Here is a 25359-nt window from a genome sequence, read left to right as displayed (position 1 = left end):
TTTTTATGTTTTCCTGGAGTTCTGGTTCTTTATTTTGAGTCTGGGGGTTCCGAGCTTTTGGAGGAGGGAGAAAACTGGGGAAAATTTGTGATTTTTGGGGAAAAATTTTTGGTGGTTTTTGGGGATAAAAATTGGATTTTTGGAGGAAAAAAATGGGGATTTTTTTGGACAGAAAATTTGGATTTTTTGGGGGGGAAAAAAGGGATTTTTTTGGGGGGAAAAAAAATCACTTGTTTTTTTTGTTAAAAAAAATCAAATTTTTTGATGAAAAAATTGGATTTTTTGAGGGGAAAAAAAATCAGATTTTTTGGGGAAAAAAATCACATTTTTTGGTTAAAAAAAATCGAATTTTTTTGGGTAAAAAATTGAATTTTTTGGGGCAAAAAAATAGCATTTTTTTGTGGAAAAAAAGTGATTTTTTGGGGGAAAAAATTGGGAATTTTGGGAAATTTCTTTCCTGACTAATTTTTATTATATTTTTATCTTTTTCCAGGAATTCTGGTTCTGTATTTCGAGTCTGGGGGCTCCGAGCTTTGGGGTTTCCGGGCCCGGGTGGAGCCCCAGCCCTGCCCCCCCCACTGCCCCTCCCCCACCCCAGAGACCCCCCAGAGCTGCCCCCAGAACTGTGGGGGAGGGGCCTGCAACGAGGTGGGGAAATTGGGGAAATTTGGGAAAAAATGGGGGAAAATGGGGAAAAATCGGGGGAAAAAATGGGGAAAAAAATGGGGAAAATTTGGGGAAATTTGAAGGAAAAAATGGGGAAAAATTGGGGAAAAAATGGGAAAAAATTGGGGAAAAAATGGGGAAAAAAATGGGGAAAAATCGGGGAAAAATGGGGAAAAAATGGGGAAAAATGGGGAAAAATCAGGGAAAAATGGGGAAAAAAATGGGGAAAAAAATGGGGAAAATTTGGGGAAAAATGGGGAAAAATTGGGGAAAAAATGGGGAAAAATGGGGAAAATTTGGGAAAATTTGGAGGAAAAAAATGGGAAAAAATTGGGGAAAAAAATGGGGAAAAATTGGGGAAAAAATGGGAAAAAATGGGGAAAAATGGGATTTTTTTATGTTAAAAATGGGATTTTTCAGGGTAAAAATGGGTGTTCTTTATGTTAAAAATGGGATTTTTTGGGGGAAAAAATGGGATGTTTTGGGAAAAAATGGGATTTTGGGGGGGAAAATTTGGGGGAAAATGGGGAATAATGGGATATTTTGGGGGAAAAATGGGATTTTGGGGAGGAAAATGGGGGAAATCTGGGAAAAAATGGGGATTTTGGGGGGAAAATTTGGGGGAAAATTTGGGATTTGGGGGGAAAATTCGGGATTTGAGGGGAAAAAATTGGATTTGGGGGAAAAAATGGGATTTTTCAGGGTAAAGTGGGATTTTTGGGGAGAAATTTGGGGAGAAAATTGAGATTTTGGGGGGAATTTTTGCCTTTTTGGGGTGGGTTTTTGCAGGAAAACTGATAAAAAATCAGGGAAAATTCAGATTTTTTGGGGATTTTTTTTTTTTTTAATTTTTGACCAATTTAGGGAATTTTTTGGGTTGTTTTTTTGCTGTTTTAGGCGCGGGGGGTCTGTGAGTGCCCCGAGGGCTTTGGGGGCCCCAATTGCTCCTCCCCCCTGAGCCCCTCCAGCATCGTCTGGGAGCCCCTGATGGGAGACCCCCCACACCAGGTGAGGGACCCCAAAAACACCCCAAAATCAGCCCAAAAATAGCCCAAAATCAGCCCAAAAATCCCCCCAAATTTATCCCAAAAATCCCCCAAATGTGCCCCAAAAATCCCCCAAATTTGCCCCAAATTCACCCCAAAAATCCCCCCAATTCGCCCAAAAAATTCCCCAAATTCACCCCAAAAATTCCCCAAATTTGCCCCAAATTCACCCCAAAAATTTCCAAAAAATGCCCCAAATTTGCCCCAAATTCACCCCAAAAATCCCCCAAACTCGCCCAAAAATTTCCCCAAATTCACCCCAAAAATCCCCCAAATTCACCTCAAAAATCCCCAAAAATCCCCCAAAATCCACTTCAAACCCCCCCAAAATCCCCATATTTTACCCCAAATGTCCCAAAATCCCAGATTTTTATTTTAAATGTCCCAAAATCCCCGAATTTCACCCCAATTTCTCCCCTCAGGACTCCCTGGGGCATTTCCTGGGCCACAACCTCCCCAAAAATCCCCCAAAAATCCCCCAAAACTCCTTGAAACTTCCCCAAAATTTCCCCAAAAGTCCCAAAACGTCAGAATTTCACCCCAAATGTCCCAAAATCCCAGAATTTCACCCCTAATTTCTCCCCCCAGAACTCCCAGAGCCATTTCCTGGGTCACAACCTCCCCAAAAATCCCCCAAAATTCCTAAAAATTCCCCAAAAATCCACCCAAAACTCCTTGAAACTTCCCCAAAATTTCCCCAAATGTCCCAAAATCTCAGAATTTCACCCCAATTTCTCCCCCAGGAGTCCCCGGGGCGTTTCCTGCGGCGTTTCGGGCACAGCCTCGTTCCGGGTCCCAACGAGAGCCTTTGGCTGTTTGGGGGGTTCAGCCTGGCCCAGGGGCCCCTGGCCAGTGTCTACAGGTGAGTCACTGCGGGCCCAAAAATGCCCCAAAATGTGCCCAAAAATGGCCCAAAAATGGCCCAAAATCAGCCCAAAAATGGCCCAAAAATAGCCCAAAATCTGTCCCAAAAATAGCCCAAAATCCCCCCAAAAATAGCCCAAAATATGCCCAAAAATGGCCCAGAATCTGCCCAAAAATGGCCCAAAATCAGCCCAAAATCACCCCAAAATCACCCCAAAAATAGCCCAAAATCTGCCAAAAAATAACCCAAAAATAGCCCAAAATCAGCCCAAAAATGGCCCAAAATCAGCCCAAAAATGGCCCAAAAATCACCCCAAAAATCCACCCAAATGTGTCCCAAAAATACCCCAAAAATCCCCGAAATCAGCCCAAAAATACACCCAAATGTGCCCCAAAAATGCCCCAAAATCACCCCAAAAGAGGCCCAAAATCAGCCAAAAAATAGCCCAAAATCAACCCAAAAATGGCCCAAAAATAGCCCAAAAATAGCCCAAAATCAGCCCAAAAATAGCTCCAAATCAACCCAAAAATAGCCCAAAATCAGCCCAAAAATACACCCAAATGTGCCTCAAAAATGCCCCAAAATCACCCCAAAAAAGGCCCAAAATCAGCCCCAAAATAGCCCAAAATCAGCCCAAAAATCCACCCAAATGTGCTCCAAAAATCCCCCAAACTCAGCCCAAAAATCCCTTTAAATCACCCCAAAAATCACCTGGGACACACCTGAACCGCATTTAACCTCACCTGGGACACACCTGATCACATCTGGGACACACCTGGGCACACCTGGGACACACCTGGGCACACCTGGGACACACCTGGGACACACCTGGGCACACCTGGGACACACCTGGGACACACCTGGGACACACCTGAACCCCACTTTAACCTCACCTGTCCCACCTGTCTCACCTGTCCCACCTGTCCTCACCTGTTCTCACCTGAGCACACCTGGTCTCACCTGGCCTTACCTGATCCCCACTTTAACCTCACCTGGACACACCTGAACCGCATTTAACCTCACCTGGGACACACCTGGGCACACCTGGGCACACCTGGGGCACATTTGAACCCCACTTTAACCTCACCTGGGCACACCTGGACTCACCTGGGGACACCTGAACCCCCTTTAACCTCACCTGGGCACACCTGGACACACCTGGACACACCTGGGCACACCTGGGACACACCTGGACACACCTGGACACACCTGGGCACACCTGGGACACACCTGGACACACCTGGACACACCTGGGCACACCTGGGCACACCTGGGACACACCTGAACCCCACTTTAACCTCACCTGGTCACACCTGGTCTCACCTGGGCACACCTGGGGACACCTGGGACACACCTGGACGCACCTGGGCACACCTGGGCACACCTGAACCCCCTTTAACCTCACCTGGGCACACCTGGGCTCACCTGGGACACACCTGGACGCACCTGGGCACACCTGGGACACATCTGAACCCCACTTTAACCACACCTGGGCTCACCTGATCACACCTGGGACTCACCTGGGGCACACCTGGGACACACCTGAACCCCATTTAGCCTCACCTGGACACACCTGGGACACACCTGGTCTCACCTGGGGCACACCTGAACCGCACTTTAACCACACCTGGGGCACACCTGATCACACCTGGACACACCTGGGGCACACCTGAACCCCCTTTAACCTCACCTGGGACACACCTGGGCTCACCTGGTCCCTACTTTAACCTCACCTGGTCTCACCTGGGCACACCTGGGCACACCTGAACCCCCCTTTAACCACACCTGAGCACACCTGGGCCCCAGTTTAACCTCACCTGTCTCACCTGTCCCACCTGTGCAGGTTCTCGGTCCGGGATCGCCGCTGGACTCAGGTCCTGGCGGGGGAGGGGGAGGGCGGTCCCGGCCCCTCCCCCCGTTACCTGCAGGCAGCCACGCCCCTCCCGGGGGGCGGGGCTTTGCTCCTGGTGGGGGGACTCACCTGGACAGGTGTGGCCTCGGACACGTGGCTGCTCAACCTCACCTCGCTGCAGTGGAGGCGCATCCAGGTGAGGCCGGAAACTCACCTGGGCTGGGATTTATTCCCAAAATTCATTTGGGGTTTACCTGGGGCTCACCTGGGGATCACCTGGGGCTCACCTGAAATTCAGCCCCAAAAATCCCAAATTTGTTCCCAAAACTCACCTGGGAACTCACCTGGGGCTCACCTGGAATTCAGCCCAAAATCTGATAAAATGAATCCAAAATTGACCTGAAACTCACCTGAAATTACCCAAAAATTCACCTGAAACTCACCTGAAATTACCCAAAAATTCACCTGAAACTCACCTGGAATTCAACCCAAAATTCACCTGGGGCTCACCTGGGGCTCACCTGAAATTCAGCCCCAAAGTCCCAAATTTGTCCCTAAAATTGCCCCAAGATTCACCTGGGAACTCACCTGGGAACTCACCTGGGGCTCACCTGGAGCTCACCTGAAATTCAGTCCAAAACTCCCAAATTTATCCCCAAAATTCACCTGGAATTCAGCCCCAAAACTCCCAAATTTATCCCCAAAACTCACCTGGAGCTCACCTGGAGCTCACCTGGAGCTCACCAGAAATTCAGCCCAAAATTCACCTGAAATTCGACCCGAAATCTGCTAAAATTACCCCAAAATTCACCTGGAACTCACCTGGAGCTCAACTGGAATTCCTGATCCCAAATTTGGGGCTCCCAAACCCAAATTTCAGGGTCCTGATCCCAAATTTTGGTGTCCTGACCCCAAATTTCAGGTCCTAATCCCAAATTTTGAGCTCCCCATCCCAAATTTTGGCCTCTCAAACCCAAATTTAAGCCCTTCATCCCAAATTTGAGGGTCCAAATCCCAATTTTTGAGCTCCCAAACCCAAATTTTTTACTCCCAATCCCAAAATTTATGCTCCTGATCCCAAATTTTGTTGTCGCGATCCCAAATTTCAGGGTCCCAGTCCCAAATTTTGGTGTCCTGATCCCAAATTTTGTGCTCTCGATCCTGAATTTGGGGTCCTGATCCCAAATTTCGAGCTCCCGACCCCAAATTTTGGGTCCCAATCTCAAATTTCCAGGTCCAGGTCTTGAATTTGGGGCTCCTGATCCCAAATTTTGAGCTCCCCATCCCAAATTTTGGCCTCTCAAACCCAAATTTTCAGCCCCTGATCCCAAATTTTGGGCTCCCAATCCTGAATTTTGGGTTCCCGACCCCCAATTTAAGCCCCTGATCCCAAATTTGGGAGTCCCAATCCCAAATTTTGGGCTCCCAATCCCAAATTTGTGTCCCGATTCTGAATTTTGGGGTCCTGAACCCAGATTTTGAGCTCTGAATCCCTAATTTTTTACTCCCAATCCCAAATTTTCGTGTCCTGACCCCAAATTTTGTTCTCCCGATCCCAAATTTTGAGCTCCCAAACCCAAATTTAACCCCCTGACCCCAAATTTTGGTGTCCCAACCCCAAATTTAAGCCCCTGATCCCAAATTTTGAGCTCCCGACCCCAAATTTTGGGCTCCCAAACCCGAATTTTTTACTCCCAATCCCAAATTTCGAGGTCCTGACCCCAAATTTCAGGGTCCAAATCCCAAATTTTGAGCTCCCAAACCCAAATTTTGGTGTCCTGATCCTGAATTTTGAGCTCCTGACCCCAAATTTTTGTGTCCCGACCCCAATTTTTGTGTCCTGAACCCAAATTTCAGGGTCCCAGTCCCAAATTTTGGTGTCCTGACCCTGAATTTTGGGGTCCTGATCCCAAATTTTGAGTCCCTGATCCCAAATTTCGAGCTCCCAAACCCAAATTTTGAGCTCCCAAACCCAAATTTTGGTGTCCTGACCCCAAATTTCATTGTCCCGACCCCAAATTTTGTCATCCTGACCCTTTTTCCCCCCTCCAGGCCCCGCAGGTCCCGGCCGTGGCCGGGCACTCGCTGACCCTCGGGGGGTCCCGGGGGGTGTTTTTGGTGGGGGGTTTTTCCCCCCAGAACGGCTTCAACACCGACCTGCTGATCTTTGACCCCCTCACCGAGACCTGGGCCGTGGGGAACCAGGCTGGGACCCCTCCCACAGGTAAAAATAACACAAAATTATCCTAAATTTACCTGAAATTACCCGAAATCCCCGCGAAATTACCCCAAATCTGCCCTAAGTTACACCAAATCTGCAAAAATCCCCACAAAAGTACCACAAATCTGCTCTAAATTACCCCAAATTACCCCAAATCCCCCCAAAACTACCCCAAATTTTTGTGAAATGACCCAAAATTCCCCCAAACTGCCTCAAATCCACCAGAACTGACCCCAAACCTCCCTGAAACCTCCCCAAATGCCCCCGAAACAACCCCAAACCTCCTTAAATGGTCCCAAATCTCCCTAAAATGACCCAAAATCACCCCAAATCCCCCTGAAATGACCCCAAATCCCCCAAAATTATCCCAAATTTCTCTGAAATGACCCAAAATCTCCCCAGACTGCCCCAAATTCTTCCTGAAACGACCCCAAACCTCCCCAAAACGACCCTGAACCTTCCTGAAACGACCCCAAATTTCAACTAAATGACCCCAAACCTCCCCAAATTTTTGTGAAATGACCCCAAATCCCCAGAAGTGACCCCAAATCCCCCTCAAAATGACCCCAAATGGCCCCAAATCCCCCCAGAACGACCCCAAATTTTATCTAAACCATCCCAAACTGCCCCAAATTTTTGTGAAATGACCCCAAATCTTCTTGAAATGTCCCCAAACTGCCCCAAACCCCCCAAAAACGACCCCAAATCCTCTAAAATTATCCCAAACCTTCCTGACATGACCCCAAATCCCCTAAAATCCCCCCAAAATCCCCTGAAATGACCCAAAAATGGACCCAAAACAGCCGCAAACCGCCCCCAAAATGACCCCAAATCGCCCTAAAATGACCCAAAATGCCCCAAATTCTTCTGAAATGACCCCAAACCTTCTTGAAATGTCCCCAAACTGCCCCAAACCCCCCCGAAATGACCCCAAACTGCCCCAAACCCCCCCGAAATGACTCCAAACTGCCCCAAATTTCCCCAAAATGACCCCAAATCCTCCTGAAATGACCCCAAACTGCCCCAAATTTCCCCAAAATGACCCCAAACCTTCCTGAAATGACCCCAAATCTCTCGAAATTACTCCGAATTTCACCCAAATGGCCCCAAACTGCCCCAAATCCCCCTAAAACAGCCCCAAATCCCCCTAAAATGACCCAAAATTTTTCTAAAATGTCCCAAAATGTCCCAAATTTTTTTTAAAATCCCCAAAATTGTGTCCCCAGGTGTGTATGGTCACTCGGCCTCGTTCCACGCCCCCTCGGAGTCGCTGCTGGTGTTCGGGGGGCAGCGATTCCACCTGGAGCCCCCTCCCCAAAATCACCCCAGGGACCCCAAAATCACCCCAGGGACCCCTGAAACGACCCCAAATCCCCCCAAAATGCCCCTGAACCCCCTTGAAATGACCCCAAAGCCCCAAAAATCCCCCCAAATCACCTGAAATGACCCAAAAATGGACCCAAAACAGCCGCAAACCCCCGTGAAACGACCCCGAATTTCCCCTAAATCCCCCCAAACTGCCCCAAATTTCCCTGAAACGACCCCAAATCTCCCAAAACCTTCTTGAAATGAGCCCAAACTCACCCCAAACCCCCCTGAAATGACCCCAAATCCCCCCAAATCATCCCAAACCTCCCATAAATGACCCCAAACCTTCCTGAAACGACCCCAAATCCCCCAGAAATGACCCCAAACCTTCCAGAAACGACCCCAAATCCCCCAGAAATGACCCCAAACCTTCCTTAAACGACCCCAAATCCCCCCGAAATGACCCCAGACCTTCCAGAAATGACCCCAAATCCCCCCGAAATGACCCCAGACCTTCCAGAAATGACCCCAAATCCCCCAGAAATGACCCCAAACCTTCCTGAAACGACCCCAAATCCCCCCGAAATGACCCCAGACCTTCCAGAAACGACCCCAAATCCCCCCGAAATGACCCCAAACCCCCTTAAAATGACCCTGAACCCCCTTGAAATGACCCCAAACTGCCCCAAATGGCCCCAAATGGCCCCAAACTCCCCTAAAATGAGCCTGAACCTCCCTGAAACGACCCCAAATTTCCCCTAAATCACCCCAAAATGCCCCAAAATCTCCCAAAATTTCCCAAATTCTCCCCCAGGTCTGTACGGCCACTCGGCCTCGTTCCACGCCCCGTCTGAGTCTCTGCTGGTGTTCGGGGGGCAGCGATTCCACGTGGAGCGCGTGGGACCCTCGGCCGAGCTCTACAGCCTCCACCTGCCCAAACTCACCTGGAGCCTCCTGGCCCCCGCCCGGGGGGAAAAGGTGAGAATTTGGGGAAAAAATGGGGAAAAAATGAGGATTTTTGGTGAAAAAACGGCAAAAAAAGATGATTTTTGGCGAAAAAATGACATTTTTAGGTGAAAAAATGACGATTTTAGGGGGGAAATGGGGATTTTTGGTGGAAAAATGGGATTTTTAGGGGGCTTTTTGGTGAAAAAATGGAATTTTGGGGCTGTAAATGGGATTTAAATGGGATTTTTTTGGGTAAAAATGGGATTTTGGGGGGTTAAAATGGGATTTCAGGGGGGAAAATGGGATTTGGGGGGTTTAAATGGGATTTAAATGGGATTTTTTGGGATTTAAATGGGATTTTTGGGTAAAAATGGGATTTTGGGGGGTTAAAATGGGATTTTAGGGGGTTTAAATGGGATTAAATGGGATTTAAATGGGATTTAAATGGGATTTTTGGGAGATTTAAATGGGATTTTGGGGTTTCAATGGGATGTTTGGGGGTCCCTCCACCTGCCCAAACTCACCTGGAGCCTCCTGGCCCCCGCCCGGGGGGAAAAGGTGAGAATTTGGGGAAAAAATGGGGAAAAAATGGAATTTGGAGTGAAAAAATGATGATTTTTGGTGAAAAAATGAGGATTTTAGGGGAAAAAATGGGATTTTTAGGGGTTTTTTTGGGGAAAAAATGGGATTTTTAGGGGGATTTTTAGGGAAGAAAATGGGATTTTTTTGGGGGGTCTCTAAATTTTTTTGGGGGTCTCCTGGCAGCCCCGTCCCCACTATTTCCACGCGGGGGCGGTTTTGGGGGACACCCTGGTGCTCCTGGGGGGTCGCAGCGACGGCCGCGACTTCGGCAACGAAATCCTGCTCTACCAGATCCCCTGCAACGCCTGGATCCTGCCCCCGCACAGCGGTGAGGAGGGGTCCCAGCCATCTGGGGAGGGGTCCAGCGGATCGGGGGGGGCCGAAAATGGGGAGGGGGCTGAAAACCGCGTGAAAATCGGGGGAAATTTGGGGAAAAAATGGGGAAAAAATGATAAAAATACACCAAAAAAATGGAGAAATTTGGGGGAATTTGGGTCTGGGGGCTTTGGGCATTTGGGGGATTTGGGGGATTTTGGGGGTTCCCAATTTGGGGAGGGGTCTTTGGGGGGAACCCCGAAAATTGGGTGAAATTTGGGGAAAAATGGGTAAAAATAATTTAAAAATGGGAAAAATGGGGAAATTTGGGGGGGAAATGGGTCTGGGGGCTTCAGGATTTGGGGTTCCCAATTTGGGGAGGGGTCTCTGGAATAAGGAGGGGTCGAAAAATGGGGGGAGGGGGACAGAAAACAGCATGAAAATCGGGTGAAATTTGGGGAAAAAATGGGCAAAAATTGACAAAAATACGCAAAAAAATGGAGAAATTTGGGGAAATGGGTCTGGGGGCTTCGGGCATTTGGGGGATTTGGGGGATTTTGGGGTCCCCAATTTGGGGAGGGGTCCCATCGGATCAGGGGGGTCCGAAAATGGGGAGGGGGCTGAAAACCGCGTGAAAATCGGGTGAAATTTGGGGAAAAAATGGGAAAAAATTGTAAAAAATTGGGGAATTTGGGTCTGGGGGCTTCATGGATTTGGGGGATTTGGGGGATTTTGGGGTCTCCAATTTGGGGAGGGGTCTCTGGAATAAGGGGGGTCCAAAAATGGGGGGGGGACAGAAAATTGGGTGAAATTTCGGGAAAAAATGGGGAAAAATGAGCAAAAACAGGGAAAAAATGGTTAAAAATGGGGGAATTTGGGGGAAATGGGTCTGGGGGCTTCAGGATTTGGGGGTCCCCAATTTGGGGAGGGGTCCAACGGATCGGGGGGGGCCGAAAATGGGGAGGGGGCTGAAAATTGGGTGAAATTTGGGGAAAAAATGGGCAAAAATTGACAAAAATACGCAAAAAAAATGGAGAAATTTGGGGGAATTTGGGTCTGGGGGCTTTGGGCATTTGGGGGATTTGGGGGATTTTGGGGTCCCCAATTTGGGGAGGGGTCCCATGGATCGGGGGGGGCCGAAAATGGGGAGGGGGCTGAAAATTGGGTGAAAATCGGGTGAAATTTGGGGAAAAAATGGGGAAAAATGGGAAAAATACACCAAAAAAATGGAGAAATTTGGGGGAATTTGGGTCTGGGGGCTTTGGGCATTTGGGGGATTTGGGGGATTTTGGGGTCCCAATTTGGGGAGGGGTCTTTGGGGGGAACCCCGAAAATTGGGCGAAAATTGGGTGAAATTTGGGGAAAAATGGGGAAAAAATGGGAAAAAAATAATTAAAAAAATGGGAAAAATGGGGAAATTTGGGGGAAAATGGGTCTGGGGGCTTCAGGATTTGGGTTCCCAATTTGGGGAGGGGTCCATCGGATCGGGGGGGGGCCGAAAATGGGGAGGGGGCTGAAAACCGCATGAAAATTGGGTGAAATTTGGGGAAAAAATGGGAAAAAAATGATAAAAATACGTCAAAAAAATGGTAAAAAATTGTAAAAAAAATGGGGAAATTTGGGGAAATGGGTCTGGGGGCTTCGGGATTCTGGGGTCCCCAATTTGGGGAGGGGTCCAGCGGATCGGGGGGGGCCGAAAATGGGGGGGGGGCTGAAAACCGCGTGAAAATCGGGTGAAATTTGGGGAAAAAATGGGGAAAAATTGACCAAAATATGCAAAAAAATGGAGAAATTTTGGGGGAATTTGGGTCTGGGAGCTTCGGGCATTTGGGGGATTTGGGGGATTTTGGGGTCCCCAATTTGGGGAGGGGTCCCATCGGATCAGGGGGGTCCGAAAATGGGGAGGGGGCTGAAAACCGCGTGAAAATCGGGTGAAATTTGGGGAAAAAATGGGGAAAAATGGGAAAAATACACCAAAAAAATGGAGAAATTTGGGGGAATTTGGGTCTGGGGGCTTCGGGCATTTGGGGGATTTGGGGGATTTTGAGGTCCCAATTTGGGGAGGGGTCTCTGTATAAAGAGGGGTCCTAAAATGGGGGGGACCTTGAAAATTGGGTGAAAATTGGGTGAAATTTGGGGAAAAAATGGGCAAAAATTGACAAAAATACGCAAAAAAATGGAGAAATTTGGGGGAATTTGGGTCTGGGGGCTTTGGGCATTTGGGGGATTTGGGGGATTTTGGGGGTTCCCAATTTGGGGAGGGGTCTTTGGGGGGAACCCCGAAAATTGGGCGAAAATTGGGTGAAATTTGGGGAAAAATGGGGAAAAAATGGGAAAAAATAATTTAAAAAATGGGAAAAATTGGGAAATTTGGGGGAAAATGGGTCTGGGGGCTTCAGGATTTGGGAGTCCCCAATTTGGGGAGGGGTCCAACGGATCGGGGGGGGCCGAAAATGGGGAGGGGGCTGAAAATTGGGTGAAAATTGGGTGAAATTTGGGGAAAAAATGGGGAAAAATGGGGGGGAAAAAAGGGTCAAAATTGGGTTCAAAATTTGGGATTTTTTTGGGTTATTTGGTGGTTAAAAATTGGGATTTTTGGGGTGCAAAATCGGGGGGTTTTGGGTTATTTTTGGGTTGAAAATTGGGAATACTGGAGCGATTTTGGGTACACTAAAAATCCCGATTTTGTGACCTTTTTTTTGACCTTTTAACGTGATTTTTTTTAACCCTTTCCTCCCCAGATGGGTCCATTGTGGGCCCCCCCATGTCGGGGGGCTCTGGGGGGTCTCTGGGGGCTCAAAATCCCAAATTTGGGGCTTTTTTTGAGACTTTTCACTCCCCATTTTTTGCCTGGATTTGGGTGCCAAAAATGGGTTCAAAATTGGGAATTTTGGGGTTGAAAATTTGGAATTTTTGGGGTATTTTGAGGGTTCAAAATTTGGGATTTTTTGGGGCGATTTGAGGGCAATTTTGAGGTTCAAAATTGGGGATTTTGGGGTTCGAGATTGGGATTTTTTTGGGTTCAAAGTTTGGAATTTTTGGGGTATTTCGGGGATTCAAAATTGGGAATTTTGGTGTTCAAAATTTGGAATTTTGGGGCAATTTTGGGGTTGAAAATTTTGAATTTTTGGGTGATTTTGTGATTCAAAATTGGATTTTTTTTTGGGGGGGTATTTTGTGGTTAAAAATTGAGATTTTTGGGGTTAAAAATTTTGAATTTTTGGGATATTTTGGAGTTGAAAATTGGGAATTTGGGGGTATTTTTTGGGGTGTTTTTGGGGCGATTTTGGGCATTTTAAAAAAAATCAATTTTTGGGACATTTTTAGGACATTTTAACGGTAATTTTTAACCCTTTCCTCCCCAGATCCCTCCATCGTTGGCCCCCCCATGTCGGGGTCGGTGGGCCACGCCCTGGCCCAGCTCGGGGGGCTCCTCTTTGTCTCGGGGGGGTTCAATGGGGGGGTCCTGGGGGGTCTCTGGGGGCTGCGGGTCCCCCCCGACCCCTGTGGGACCCTCCGCGACCCCCAGAGCTGCAACGGCACCGGGGCCGCCTGTGCCTGGTGTGGGGGGCAGTGCAGGGGGGCACTGGAGGCTCAGAGGTGAGTTTTGGGGGGAAAATCTGAATTTTGGGGGGTTTGGGAAAAAAAATCTGGGATTTTGGGGGTTTTGGGGCAAAAATAGGGGAAAAAATGGGATTTTTTGGGGGGGATTTGGGGGAAAAAATGGGATTTTTAGGGGGGTTTAAGGGGAAAAATTGGGATTTTTTAGGGGTTTGAGGGGGAAAAATCGTAATTTTTGGGGGGTTTAGGGGGAAAAATGGGATTTTGGGGGGTTTAGAGAAGATTTAGGGGAAAAAATTGGGGTTTTGGGGGGTTTAAGGGGAAAAAATAGAGGATTTTGGGGGGGTTTGGAGAGGATTAGGGGGAAAGATTGGGAATTTGGGGGGATTTGGGGGGAAAATCGGGGGTTTTGGGGGGATTTGGGGAGGTTTGGGGAGTTCAAAGGGGGATTTTGGGGGTTTGGGGTCTCGGGGGCCGCCTGTGCCTGGTGTGGGGGGCGATGCAGGGGGGCAAAGGAGGCTCAGAGGTGAGTTTGGGGGGGTTTGGGGAAAAAAATCCAAATTTTGGGGGGTTTGGGGAAAAAAAATCTGGATTTGGGGGGGTTTGGAAGGGATTTAAGGGGAAAAAATGGGAATTTTGGGGGGTTTAATGGGGAAAAATTGGGATTTTTGGGGGGTTTAGGGGGGGGAAGTAGAGGATTTGGGGGGAGTTGGGGGGTTTAGAGACAATTTGGAGTAAAAAAATCAGGACTTTTAGGGGATTTGGGGGCATTTTGGTATTTTGGGGTGAGATCGGGGAGTTTGGGGAGGATTTGGGGGGATTTGGGGGGAAAATGGGAATTTAGGGGGGATTTTAGGGGGTTTGGAGGAGGTTTGGGGGGAAAAATTGGGATTTTGGGGGGGTTTGAGGGGATTTGGAGAAGATTTGGGGGAAAAAACCAGGAATTTTTGGGGAGTTTTGGGGGAAAAATGGGATTTTTGGGGGGGTTTAAGGGGGAAAAATAGAGGATTTGGGAGGAAAAAATCAAAAATTTTGGGGAATTTGGGGAAAAATTGGGGTTTTGGGGAGGATTTTGGGGGGAATTAAAGGGGATTTAGGGGGAAAATTGGGGGATTTCAGGGGATTAAAGAGGATTTCTGGGGGAAAAGGGTTTTGGGGAGGATTTGGGGGAATTTTGGGGGTTCAGAGGGGATTTGGGGTCTGTGTCTGGTGTGGGGGTTTAAATTATGCTAATGAGATGTTAATTAGATGTTAATTAGATGCTAATTACCCCTCCCCAAGGCTGGGGTGCTCCCCCATCCCCTCCCCCTGCGCCCCCTCCCCACGGGACCCCCGGGAGTGTCGGCGCCTCCGGAGCTGCAGCGAGTGCCTGGCCCAGCACCCCCTGGGGGGCCCGGTGAGACGCCAAAAACACACCAAAAACACACCAAAAATAGCCCAAAAATATCCTAAAAATAGCCCCAAAATATCACAGAAATGGCAAAAAAATCCCACCTGAAATGGCCCAAAAATGACCGAAAAATGACACAAAATAGCCCAAAAATGGCCCCAAAAATAGTCCAGAAATAGCCCAAAAATATCCTAAAAATATCCCAGAAATAGCCCAGAAATGGCCAAAAAAATCCCAGTTTAAATGGCCCAAAAATGGGCAAAAAATGACACAAAATATCCCAAAAATGGCCCCAAAAAATCCTAAAAATAGCCCCAAAATATCCCCAAAAAATGAAAAAAATCCCAGTTTAAATGGACCCAAAATTGACCCAAAATAGCCCCCCCCAAAAAAAAAATCCCAATTTAAATGGACCCAAAAATGACCCAAAAATGACCCAAACCTGCCCCAGGAGCTGCAGCGAGTGCCTGGCCCAGCACCCCCTGGGGGGCCCCGTGAGACACCAAAAATGACCCAAAATAGCCCCAAAATCATCCTTAAAATATCCTAAAAATAGCCCCAGAATATCCCCAAAAACAGCCAAAAAATTCCACTTAAAATACCCCGAAAAATGACCCAAAAATGACCCAAAACAGCCCAAAACCAGCCCAAAAATACCCAAAAATATCCCAGAAATAGAAAAAAAAACCCCACCTCAAAATATCCTCAAAAATAGCCCCAAAATAGCCAAAAAAAACCCATCTAAAATAGCCCCAAAATAGCCAAAAAAACCCATCTAAAATAGGCCCAAAAATGACCCAAAACAGCCCAGAAATAGCCAAAAAAACCCCACAAAAATATCCCCAAAACCAGCCCCAAAATAGCCCAGAAATGGCAAAAAAATCCCAGTTTAAATGGCCCCAAAAATGACCCAAAATAGCAAAAAAAAAGCCCATAAAAATAGCCCCAAAAATAGCCCCAAAATAGCCCAGAAATGGCAAAAAAAATCCCACCTGAAATGGCCCAAAAATGAGCGAAAAATGACCTGAAATATCCCAAAAATGGCCCCAAAAATAGCCCAGAAATAGCCAAAAAATATCCTAAAAATATCCCAGAAATAGCCCAGAAATGGCCCAAAAATCCCAGTTTAAATGGCCCAAAAATGAGCGAAAAATGACACAAAATATCCCAAAAATGGCCCCAAAAAATCCTAAAAATAGCCCAAAAATATCCCCAAAAAATGAAAAAAATCCCAGTTTAAATGGCCCAAAAATGGGCAAAAAATGACACAAAATATCCTAAAAATAGCCCCAAAATATCCCCAAAAAATGAAAAAAATCCCAGTTTAAGTGGATCCAAAAACGACCCAAAATAGCCCCAAAAAAATCAAAAAATCCCAATTTAAATGGACCCAAAAATGACCCAAAAATGACCCAAACCTGCCCCAGGAGCTGCAGCGAGTGCCTGGCCCAGCACCCCCTGGGGGGCCCCGTGAGACACCAAAAACATCTTAAAAATAGCCCAAAACCACCCCAAAAAGTGCCCCAAAATATCATAGAAATGGCAAAAAAATCCCACCTGAAATGGCCCAAAAATGAGCGAAAAATGACACAAAATATCCCAGAAAAATCAAAAAAATCCCACCTGAAATGGCCCCAAAAATGACCCAAAATAGCCCAGAAATACCAAAAAAACCCCACCTGAAATGGCCCCAAAAATGACCCAAAATAGCCCAGAAAAATCAAAAATTCCCACCTGAAATAGCCAAAAAACCACCCCAAAAATGGTCCCCAAAAACAACCCAAAATATCCTAAAAATAGTCCAGAAATAGCAAAAAAATCCTGCCTTAAATTAGACCCAAAATGAGTGAAAAATGACCCAAAACAGCCCCAAAAATAGCCCAGAAATGGCCAAAAAAATCCAGTTTAAATGGCTCAAAAATGAGCAAAAAATGACACAAAATTGCCCAGAAAAATCAAAAAAATCCCACCTGAAATGGCCCCAAAAATGACCCAAAACAGCCCAAAAATTGCCCCAAAAAATCCCAGAAATGGCAAAAAAAACCACTCCAAAAATGGTCCCAAAAATGACCCAAACCAGCCCAAAAATAACAAAAAAAAATCCCAAAAATAGCCCAGAAACAGCCAAAAAAATACACCCAAAATAGCCCCAAAAATCCCCATTTTTTCGTGTAAAATCCTCATTTTTTCACCTAAAAACTTCATTTTTTCACCAAAAAACATTGGGTTTTTTTCCCAAAATCCCAATTTTTCCCCCCAAAACCCCATTTTTTCTCTTTTTTAGGGTCCCCCTCCGTGTAAATGGTGCACGAACTGTCCCGAGGGTGTAAAAACGACCCCGGGACCCCCAAAAACCTCCCCAAAAACCCCTAAAAATCCCTTTATTTATCTCCAAAACTCCCAAATCTTCATAAATCCAAATTTTGGACACCCACGACATCCTAAAACCCCAAAAATCCCCATTTTGTAACCAAAAATCACCATTTTTTTTGCCTAAAATCTTTGTTTTTTCACCAAAAATCGTCAGATTTTTTCCCAAATCCCATTCTTTTCTCCCAAAATCCCCATAAAATCCCAATTTTACCCCAAAAATCTCCATAAATCCGAATTTCGGACACCCAGCCCCTCCTGAGACCCCAAAAACCTCCCGAAAATCCCATTTTTTCACATAAAATCCCCGTTTTTTGGCGTAAAATCCCGATTTTTTCGCGTAAAATCCTCATTTTTCCTCCAATCCCATTTTTCCCCCAAAAATCCCTCAAATCCCAATTTTAGACACTCAGGACCTCCTAAAACCCCAAAAACCTCCCAAAAATCCCAATTCTTCCCCAAAAACCCCCCCAAAAATGCCGTTTTTTCGCGTAAAATCCCCATTTTTTCACGTAAAATCTTCATTTTTTCGCCTAAAAACTTCATTTTTTCACCAAAATTCACTGGGTTTTTTCCTAAAATCCAATTTTTTCTCTTTTTTAGGGTCCTCCACCCTGCAAATGGTGCACGAACTGCCCCGAGGGTGTAAAAAACGACCCCAGGACCCCCAAAAACCTCCCCAAAAACCCCTAAAAATCCCTTTATTTATCTCCAAAACTCCCAAATCTTCATAAATCCCAATTTTGGACACTCAGGACCTCCTAAGACCCCAAAAACCTCCAAAAAATCCCATTTTGTCCCCAAAAACACCCCTAAAATCCTCATTTTTTCACCAAAAATCTCCATTTTTTCGCCTAAAATCCTCATTTTTTCGCCTAAAAACTTCATTTTTTCACCAAAATTCACCGGGTTTTTTTCCTAAAATCCAATTTTTTCTCTTTTTTAGGGTCCCCCACGGTGTAAATGGTGCACGAACTGCCCCGAGGGTGTGTGCATCGGGGCCGGGGGCAGCTGCCGGCGGGAGAACGACTGTCGCATCAACCAGCGCGAGATCTTCGCCCCCCAGAACTGCTCCGAGGCCTCCTGCGGGGCCCCGGACTGTCCTCGGTGTGTGGCCATGGGAAGGTGCATGTGGACCAGGCAGTTCAAAAGGACAGGTAAAAAATTTGGAAAAAATTGGGGAGAAGTCGGGAAAAAAATGGGAAAAAATTGGGGAAAAAATGGCGAAAAAATGGGATTTTTTTAGAATTTTTTTGGAATTTTTTAGGTATTTTTTTGTGATTTTTTGGGGATTTTTTGGGGAATTTTGGGGGGATTTTTTGAGAATTTTTGGGGATTTTTTTTGGGATTTTTTGGGGTATTTTGGGGTCAGTTCTGGGGGGTTTGGGGTGCGAGATCTTCGCCCCCCAGAACTGCTCCGAGGCCTCTGTGGGGCCCCGGATTGTCCTCGCTGTGTGGCCATGGGCAGGGGAATGTGGACCAGGCAGTTCAAGAGAACAGGTAAAAAATTGGGAATTTTTTGGGAAAAATTTGGGGAAAAAATGAGATTTTTTTGGATTTTTGGGGGGATTTTTTGGGGATTTTTTTGGGATTTTTTTGAAATTTTTTGTGATTTTTTGTGGGACTTTTTTGGGATTTTTTTGGGGATTTTTTATAAATTTTTGGGCATTTTTTTGAAAATTTTCTGGATTTTTTTGGATATTTTTTGCAATTTTTTTGGATTTTTTAGGATTTTTTTGCGAATTTTTTGGGAATTTTTGAGAATTTATTGCAAATTTTCTTGGGAATTTCTTGGGAATTTTTTGGAATTTTGGGGCATTTTTTGAGAATTTTTTGGGGATTTTTTTAGAATTTTTTGAGAATTTTTTGGAATTTTTGGACAGATTTTTTGTGATTTTTTTCGTGAATTTTTTGGAAATTTTTGGGCATTTTTGCAAATTTTTGGGGGATTTTTTGGGAAATTTTTGAGGAATTTTTGAAAATTTTCTGGATTTTTTTGGATATTTTTTGCAATTCTTTTGGAATTTTTTTAGGATTTTTTTGCGAATTTTTTGGGGTTTTTTGCAAATTTTTCGCGATTATTTTTATTAATTATTATGGGGAGGATTTTGCGCAAATTTTTTGGGAATTTCTGAGAATTTAATGCAAATTTTCTTGGGAATTTCTGGGGAATTTTTTGGGAATTTTTGGGGCATTTTTTGGGAAATTTTCGAGGAATTTTTGGTTATTTTTTTGGTGATTTTTTTTTAGGATTTTTTGGGATTTTGCGCAAATTTTTTTGCGATTTTTTGGGGGATTTTGCATGAATTTTTTGTAATTTTTTGGGGATTTTTTTGAGAATTTTTGGAAGATCTTTTGGGAATTCTTTTTGCGAATTTTGAGGAATTTTTTGGGGATTTTTTGGGGATTTTTTTTGGATTTTTTTAGGGATTTTTTTAGGGATTTTTTTTGGAAATATTCTGGAATTTTTCAGAAATTTTTTGGAATTTTTTTTGAAATTTTTTTTTATTTTTTTGAAATTTTTGGGGATTTTTTTGGTTATTTTTTGGGAATTTTTGGGATTTTTTGGGGATGCTCTGGGGGGACATTTGGGCACCAGTACAGACCAGTCAGGACCAGTAAAGCCAAACTGGGACCCCTTTACCTGTCTGAGCTCACCTGTGTGAGCTCACCTGTGCCCAGGTGAGACCAGAACTCACCTTGACCTTTGCTCTGGGGATATTCTGGGGATGCTCTGGGAGGACATTTGGGCACCAGTACAAACCAGTAAAGCCAAACTGGGCGGAGTTTTCCCACCTCACCTGTGTGACCTCACCTGTGCTCACCTGTGCCCAGGTGAGACCAGAACTCACCTTGACCCTCATTCTGGGGATGCTCTGAGGGGACATTTGGGCACCAGTACAAACCAGTCAGGACCAGTAAAGCCAAACTGGGCGGGGTTTTCCCACCTCACCTGAGCTCACCTGTGCTCACCTGTGCCCAGGTGAGACCAGAACTCACCTTGACCTTTACTTTGAGGATATTTTGGGGATGCTCTGGAGGGACATTTGGGCACCAGTACAAACCAGTAAGGACCAGTAAAGCCAAACTGGGCGGGGTTTTCCCACCTCACCTGAGCTCACCTGTTCTCACCTGTGCCCAGGTGAGACTCGGCGCATCCTGAGCGTCCAGCCCACCTACGACTGGACGTGTTTCAGCCACTCGCTGCTCAACGTGTCCCCGATGCCGGTGGAGTCGTCCCCTCCCCTGGGCTGCCCCAGGCCGTGTCACCTGCAGCGCACCTGCCACACCTGTCTGGCCTCACCTGGGGCCGACGGGGGGTGGCAGCATTGCCTCTGGAGTGTGGCACTGAACGAGGTGAGTTTGGGGAAAAAATGGGATTTTTTAGGGTTTTTTTCCGAATTTTTTCGATTTTTTTTTTTGTATTTTTTTCTATTTTTTCTGAATTTTTTTCAAAATTTTTTTGGATTTTTTTTTTGGAATTTTTTTCTGTATTTTTTCTGCATTTTTTTCGGATTTTTTTTCAATTTTTTTTTCGATTTTTTCTGATTTTTTTTTCGATTTTTTTCTGATTTTTTTTCTTGATTTTTTTTTCAAATTTTTTCTGATTTTTTTGGGATTTTTTTTCCGATTTTTTTCTGAATTTTTTTTTTCTGATTTTTTAGGATTTTTTGGATATTTTGGGGTAATTTGGTGTCTTTAATCCCAATTTTTAAAGGGTTTTTGGGGTAAATTTGGGCAATTTTGGGCTCTACAAACCCGGGTTTTTTTGGGGTGGAATTTCTCATATTTTATGGTAATTTCGGTATTTCTTAACCCTTTCTTTGCCAGTGCCTGAGCCCCAGCTTCGCCCCCCTGCGTTGCCTGGCCTGGGGCTCCTTTGGGGCTTTTTTGGGGATTTTTTGGGGCTTTTTTGGGGATTTTTTTGGGCTTTTTTTGGGATTTTTTTGGGTCTTTTTTGGGATTTTTTGGGGGATGTTTTGGGGTGGATTTGGGGTTTTTTTCTGGGGAAATGTTTTGGGATAGTTTCGGGATATTTTGGTGTCTTTAATCCCAATTTCTTTGGAGTTTTTGGGCTGTTTCGGGGTGGATTTTGGGGATGTTTTTAGGGATTATTTTGGGGTAAATTTGGGCTATTTTAGTGTCTTTAACTCTTTCTTCCCCAGGATATTTTGGTGTCTTTAATCCCAATTTTTAATGGTTTTTTTTGGGGGGCTGTTCTGGGTTTTTTGGGGGTTTTTTGGGGGGGTTTTGGGGTTTATTGTTTATTGTGAATTTTGGGTCTTTTCGGGTGGGATTTTTTGTATATTTTGTGATTAATTTCGGTATTTTTTAACCCTTTCTTCGCCAGTGCCTGAGCCCCAGCTTCGCCCCCCTGCGTTGCCTGGCCTGGGGCTCCTTTGGGGCTTTTTTGGGGATTTTTTTGGGGCTTTTTTGGGGATTTTTTGGGACTCTACAAATCTGGAGGTTTTTTGGGTTGGATTTTTCCATATTTTGGGGTAATTTGGGGATATTTTGGGGTAATTTGGGGATATTTTGGTGTCTTTAATCTTAATTTTTAAAGGGTTTTTGGGGTCAATTTGGGCAATTTTGGGCTCTACGAACCCGGGATTTTTTGGGGTGGATTTTTCCATATTTTTGGGTTAATTCTTGCTAATTTTGATGTTTTTAACCCTTTCTTTGCCAGTGCCTGAGCCCCAGCTTCGCCCCCCTGCGTTGCCTGGCCGGGAGCTGCGGGCGCCTCCTGCGGGGTGGGGGAGGGGCTGGTCCAGGGGGTGGGGGAGGGGCCGCCCCCCTCCCCTCCCCCCCCCCGGATCGCTGCCCCCCCCCCGAATGTGCCGAGGCCTCGCAGTGCTCCAAGTGCCTGGAGAAACCCCAGTGCGGCTGGTGCGCCCGGGAGGGGCAGAACGGAGGGGGAACCTGCCTCCAGGGGGGGATCACAGCACCCAAAAACGGTGAGAAATTATATTTGGAATATTGGGAATTGTTGGGAATTTTTTGGGATTTTTTTGGTGGGGATTTGGGGGATTTTTTGGGAATTTTTTTGAATTTTTGGGGGATTTTTTGGGGATTTTTTGGGGATTTTTTGGTGAATTTTTTTTTGGGATTTTTTTTTGGGGAATTTTTTTGAATTTTTTGGGGAATTTTTGGGATTTTTTTGAGGAATTTTTTTCAATTTTTTTTGGAATTTTTATGGATTTTTTTGGTGAATTTTTAGGGAATTTTTTGCAGAATTTTTAGGAATTTTTTTGAGAATTTTTGGGATTTTTTGGAGAATTTTTGGGGGGTTTTTTGGTGAATTTTTGGGGAATTTTGGGGGAATTTTTGGGAATTTTGGGACCATTCCAACCTCACTTCCTGATTTACCTGTCCCAGGTGTGTCCCAGGCCTGCGGGGCCGGCGGGATTTGGGCTTTTCTCAGGTGCCCCCCCGAGGACGAGTGTGAGAACGGACACCACACCTGCGGCCCCAGCCAGGTGTGCCAGGACCTACCTGAGGGCTTCACCTGCACCTGCCGGGCCGGCTACACACCTGACAGGTGAGACACACCTGGGGAGGACAGGGACACACCTGGGCAGGGCAGGGACACACCTGGGGAGGACAGGGACACACCTGACAGGTGAGACACACCTGGGCAGGGCAGGGACACACCTGACAGGTGAGACACACCTGGGCAGGGCAGGGACACACCTGGGCAGGGCAGGGACACACCTGCGGCCCCAGCCAGGTGTGCCAGGACCTACCTGAGGGGTTCACCTGCACCTGCCGGGCTGGATACACACCTGACAGGTGAGACACACCTGGGCAGGGCAGGGACACACCTGACAGGTGAGACACACCTGGGCAGGGCAGGTGTGTGTCAGGGCCATTTCAGGTGTATCTCAGGTGTATCTCAGGTGTATCTCAGGGGTATCTCAGGTGAGTCAGGGCTATCCCAGGTAACCCAGGTGTGTCTCTCCCAGCCGCACAGGTGACCCCCAGGTAACTCAGGGCTATCTCAGGCGTGTCTCAGGTGTGTCAGGGCTATCCCAGGTGTATCTCAGGTGTGTCAGGGCTATCCCAGGTGTATCTCAGGTGTATCTCAGGTGTATCTCAGGGGTATCTCAGGTGTGTCAGGGCTATCCCAGGTGTATCTCAGGTGTGTCAGGGCTATCCCAGGTGTATCTCAGGTGTATCTCAGGTGTATCTCAGGGGTATCTCAGGTGTGTCAGGGCTATCCCAGGTGTATCTCAGGTGTGTCAGGGCTATCCCAGGTGTATCTCAGGTGTATCTCAGGTGTATCTCAGGGGTATCTCAGGTGTGTCAGGGCTATCCCAGGTGTATCTCAGGTGTGTCAGGGCTATCCCAGGTGTATCTCAGGTGTATCTCAGGTGTATCTCAGGGGTATCTCAGGGGTATCTCAGGTGTATCTCAGGTGTATCTCAGGTGTATCTCAGGTGTGTCAGGGCTATCCCAGGTGTATCTCAGGTGTATCTCAGGTGTATCTCAGGTGTGTCTCAGGTGTGTCAGGGCTGTCCCAGGTGTCTCTCAGGTACCTCCCAGGTAACTCAGGCGTATCTCAGGTGTGTCAGGTGTATCCCAGGTGTATCTCAGGTGTGTCAGGACTATCCCAGGTGTATCTCAGGTGTATCTTAGGTGTGTCCAGGTTATCTCAGGTGTGTCCCAGGTGTGTCAGGTCTATCTCAGGTGTGTCAGGGCTATCTCAGGTGTACCTGAGCTCACCCAGGTGTGTCTCTCCCAGCCGCACAGGTGACCCCCAGGTAACTCAGGTGTATCTCAGGTGTATCTCAGGTGCATCAGGGCTATCTCAGGTGTGTCCCAGGTGTTCCCCAGGTAACCCAGGTGTGTCTCTCAGCCGCACAGGTGAGTGCCGCCCCGTTTGCCGCCAGGGCTGCGCCAACGGCACCTGCCTGGAGCCCGACAGGTGCAGCTGCAACTTCGGCTTCGTGGGCGTCGACTGCGCCACGCCCTGCACCTGCAACGGGCACAGCGACTGCGCCGGCCCCGGCGCCACCGACACCTGCCTCAGGTGTATGAACAACACGCAGGTGAGCTCACCTGGCCACCAGCTGTGTCCTGCTGGGGTTACCTGGGCTCCAGGTGGGGTGACCTGGGCTCCAGGTGTGTCCTGCTGGGGTTACCTGGGCTCCAGGTGGGGTTACTTGGGCTCCAGGTGAGGTGACGTGGGATCCTGAGGGGATGGGACAGGTGTGGGAGGGGATTTTGGGACATCCAGGTGTGCCCAGGTGTATCCAGGTGTGCCCAGGTGGGGTTACCTGGGCTCCAGGTGGGGTTACCTGGGCTCCAGGTGAGGTGACGTGGAATCCTGAGGGGATGGGACAGGTGTGGGAGGGGATTTTGGGATATCCAGGTGCGTTCAGGTGTGCCCAGGTGTGCCCAGGTGAACTCACCTGTAACTTGTCTGTAATACCTGGGCACACCTGAGCTTACCTGGGCTCATCTGGGCACATCTTTAACACACCTGAGCTCACCTGGGATCCCTTGGAGTCATCTGGGCTCACCTGTGCTCACCTGTGCACACCTGAAACTACCTGTGCACACCTGTAACACACCTGGGCATACCTAGGCTTACCTGTAACTCACCTGTAAATACCTATAACTACCTGAAACTCACCTGTAACTCACCTGTAACACACCTGGGCACACCTGGGCTCACCTGTAACTCACCTGGACACACCTGGGCTTACCTGAATTCACGTTTCTCACTTTCTGTGCTCACCTGAGCTCACCTGTGCACACCTGTGCACACTTTTTTTTCCCTTTTTGACCTCACCTGTCCTCACCTGTGCTCACCTGAGCTCACCTGTCCTCACCTGCGCAGGGCCCGCAGTGCCAGCGGTGCCGCCCCCTGTTCGTGGGCTCGGCCCTGGGGGGGGGCACCTGCCTCACCTGCCGCTCCTTTTGCCGCCACCGCGCCGACGTTTGTGTGACCCGCGCGGAGCTGGAGAGACACCGGCGGGACCCCCTCAGGTACCCCCTGGAGCCGCACCTGGTGAGCACCTGGGACACCTGGGGACACCTGCGGACACACCTGAGGACACCTGGGACACACCTGGGGACACCTGGGGACACACCTGGGGACAGCTGGGGATACCTGGGGACACACCTGGGACACCTGGGGGAGATTGGGGATACCTGGGGACACCTGGGACACCTGGGGACACACCTGGGGGGATCAGGGGCACCACCGGGACCCCCTCAGGTACCCCCTGG

At 47.3% G+C, this 25359-nt stretch overlaps 1 protein-coding gene across 1 annotated transcript in view; it reads left to right on the top strand.

Annotated features, from left to right (window-relative positions):
- MEGF8 (multiple EGF like domains 8) overlaps positions 1-25359 on the top strand; it is a 91950-nt gene that overhangs the window by 54903 nt on the left and 11688 nt on the right. The window contains exons 25-39 of the mRNA XM_083880782.1: positions 1564-1674; positions 2456-2574; positions 4421-4625; positions 6482-6653; positions 7877-7971; positions 8772-8936; positions 9672-9816; positions 13169-13403; positions 14646-14760; positions 18071-18281; positions 20267-20481; positions 21812-22066; positions 22338-22663; positions 23981-24173; positions 24968-25138. Of these exons, the coding sequence (XP_083736908.1) occupies positions 1564-1674; positions 2456-2574; positions 4421-4625; positions 6482-6653; positions 7877-7971; positions 8772-8936; positions 9672-9816; positions 13169-13403; positions 14646-14760; positions 18071-18281; positions 20267-20481; positions 21812-22066; positions 22338-22663; positions 23981-24173; positions 24968-25138 (2733 nt within the window). The remainder of the gene's footprint in view (positions 1-1563; positions 1675-2455; positions 2575-4420; positions 4626-6481; positions 6654-7876; positions 7972-8771; positions 8937-9671; positions 9817-13168; positions 13404-14645; positions 14761-18070; positions 18282-20266; positions 20482-21811; positions 22067-22337; positions 22664-23980; positions 24174-24967; positions 25139-25359) is intronic.

Source organism: Zosterops lateralis (assembly GCF_965231275.1).
Source record: "Zosterops lateralis genome assembly, chromosome: 31".
NCBI lineage: Eukaryota > Metazoa > Chordata > Aves > Passeriformes > Zosteropidae > Zosterops > Zosterops lateralis.
The sequence above is the reverse complement of the archived record's forward strand: the minus strand, read 5'-3'. Positions and strand labels throughout refer to the sequence as shown.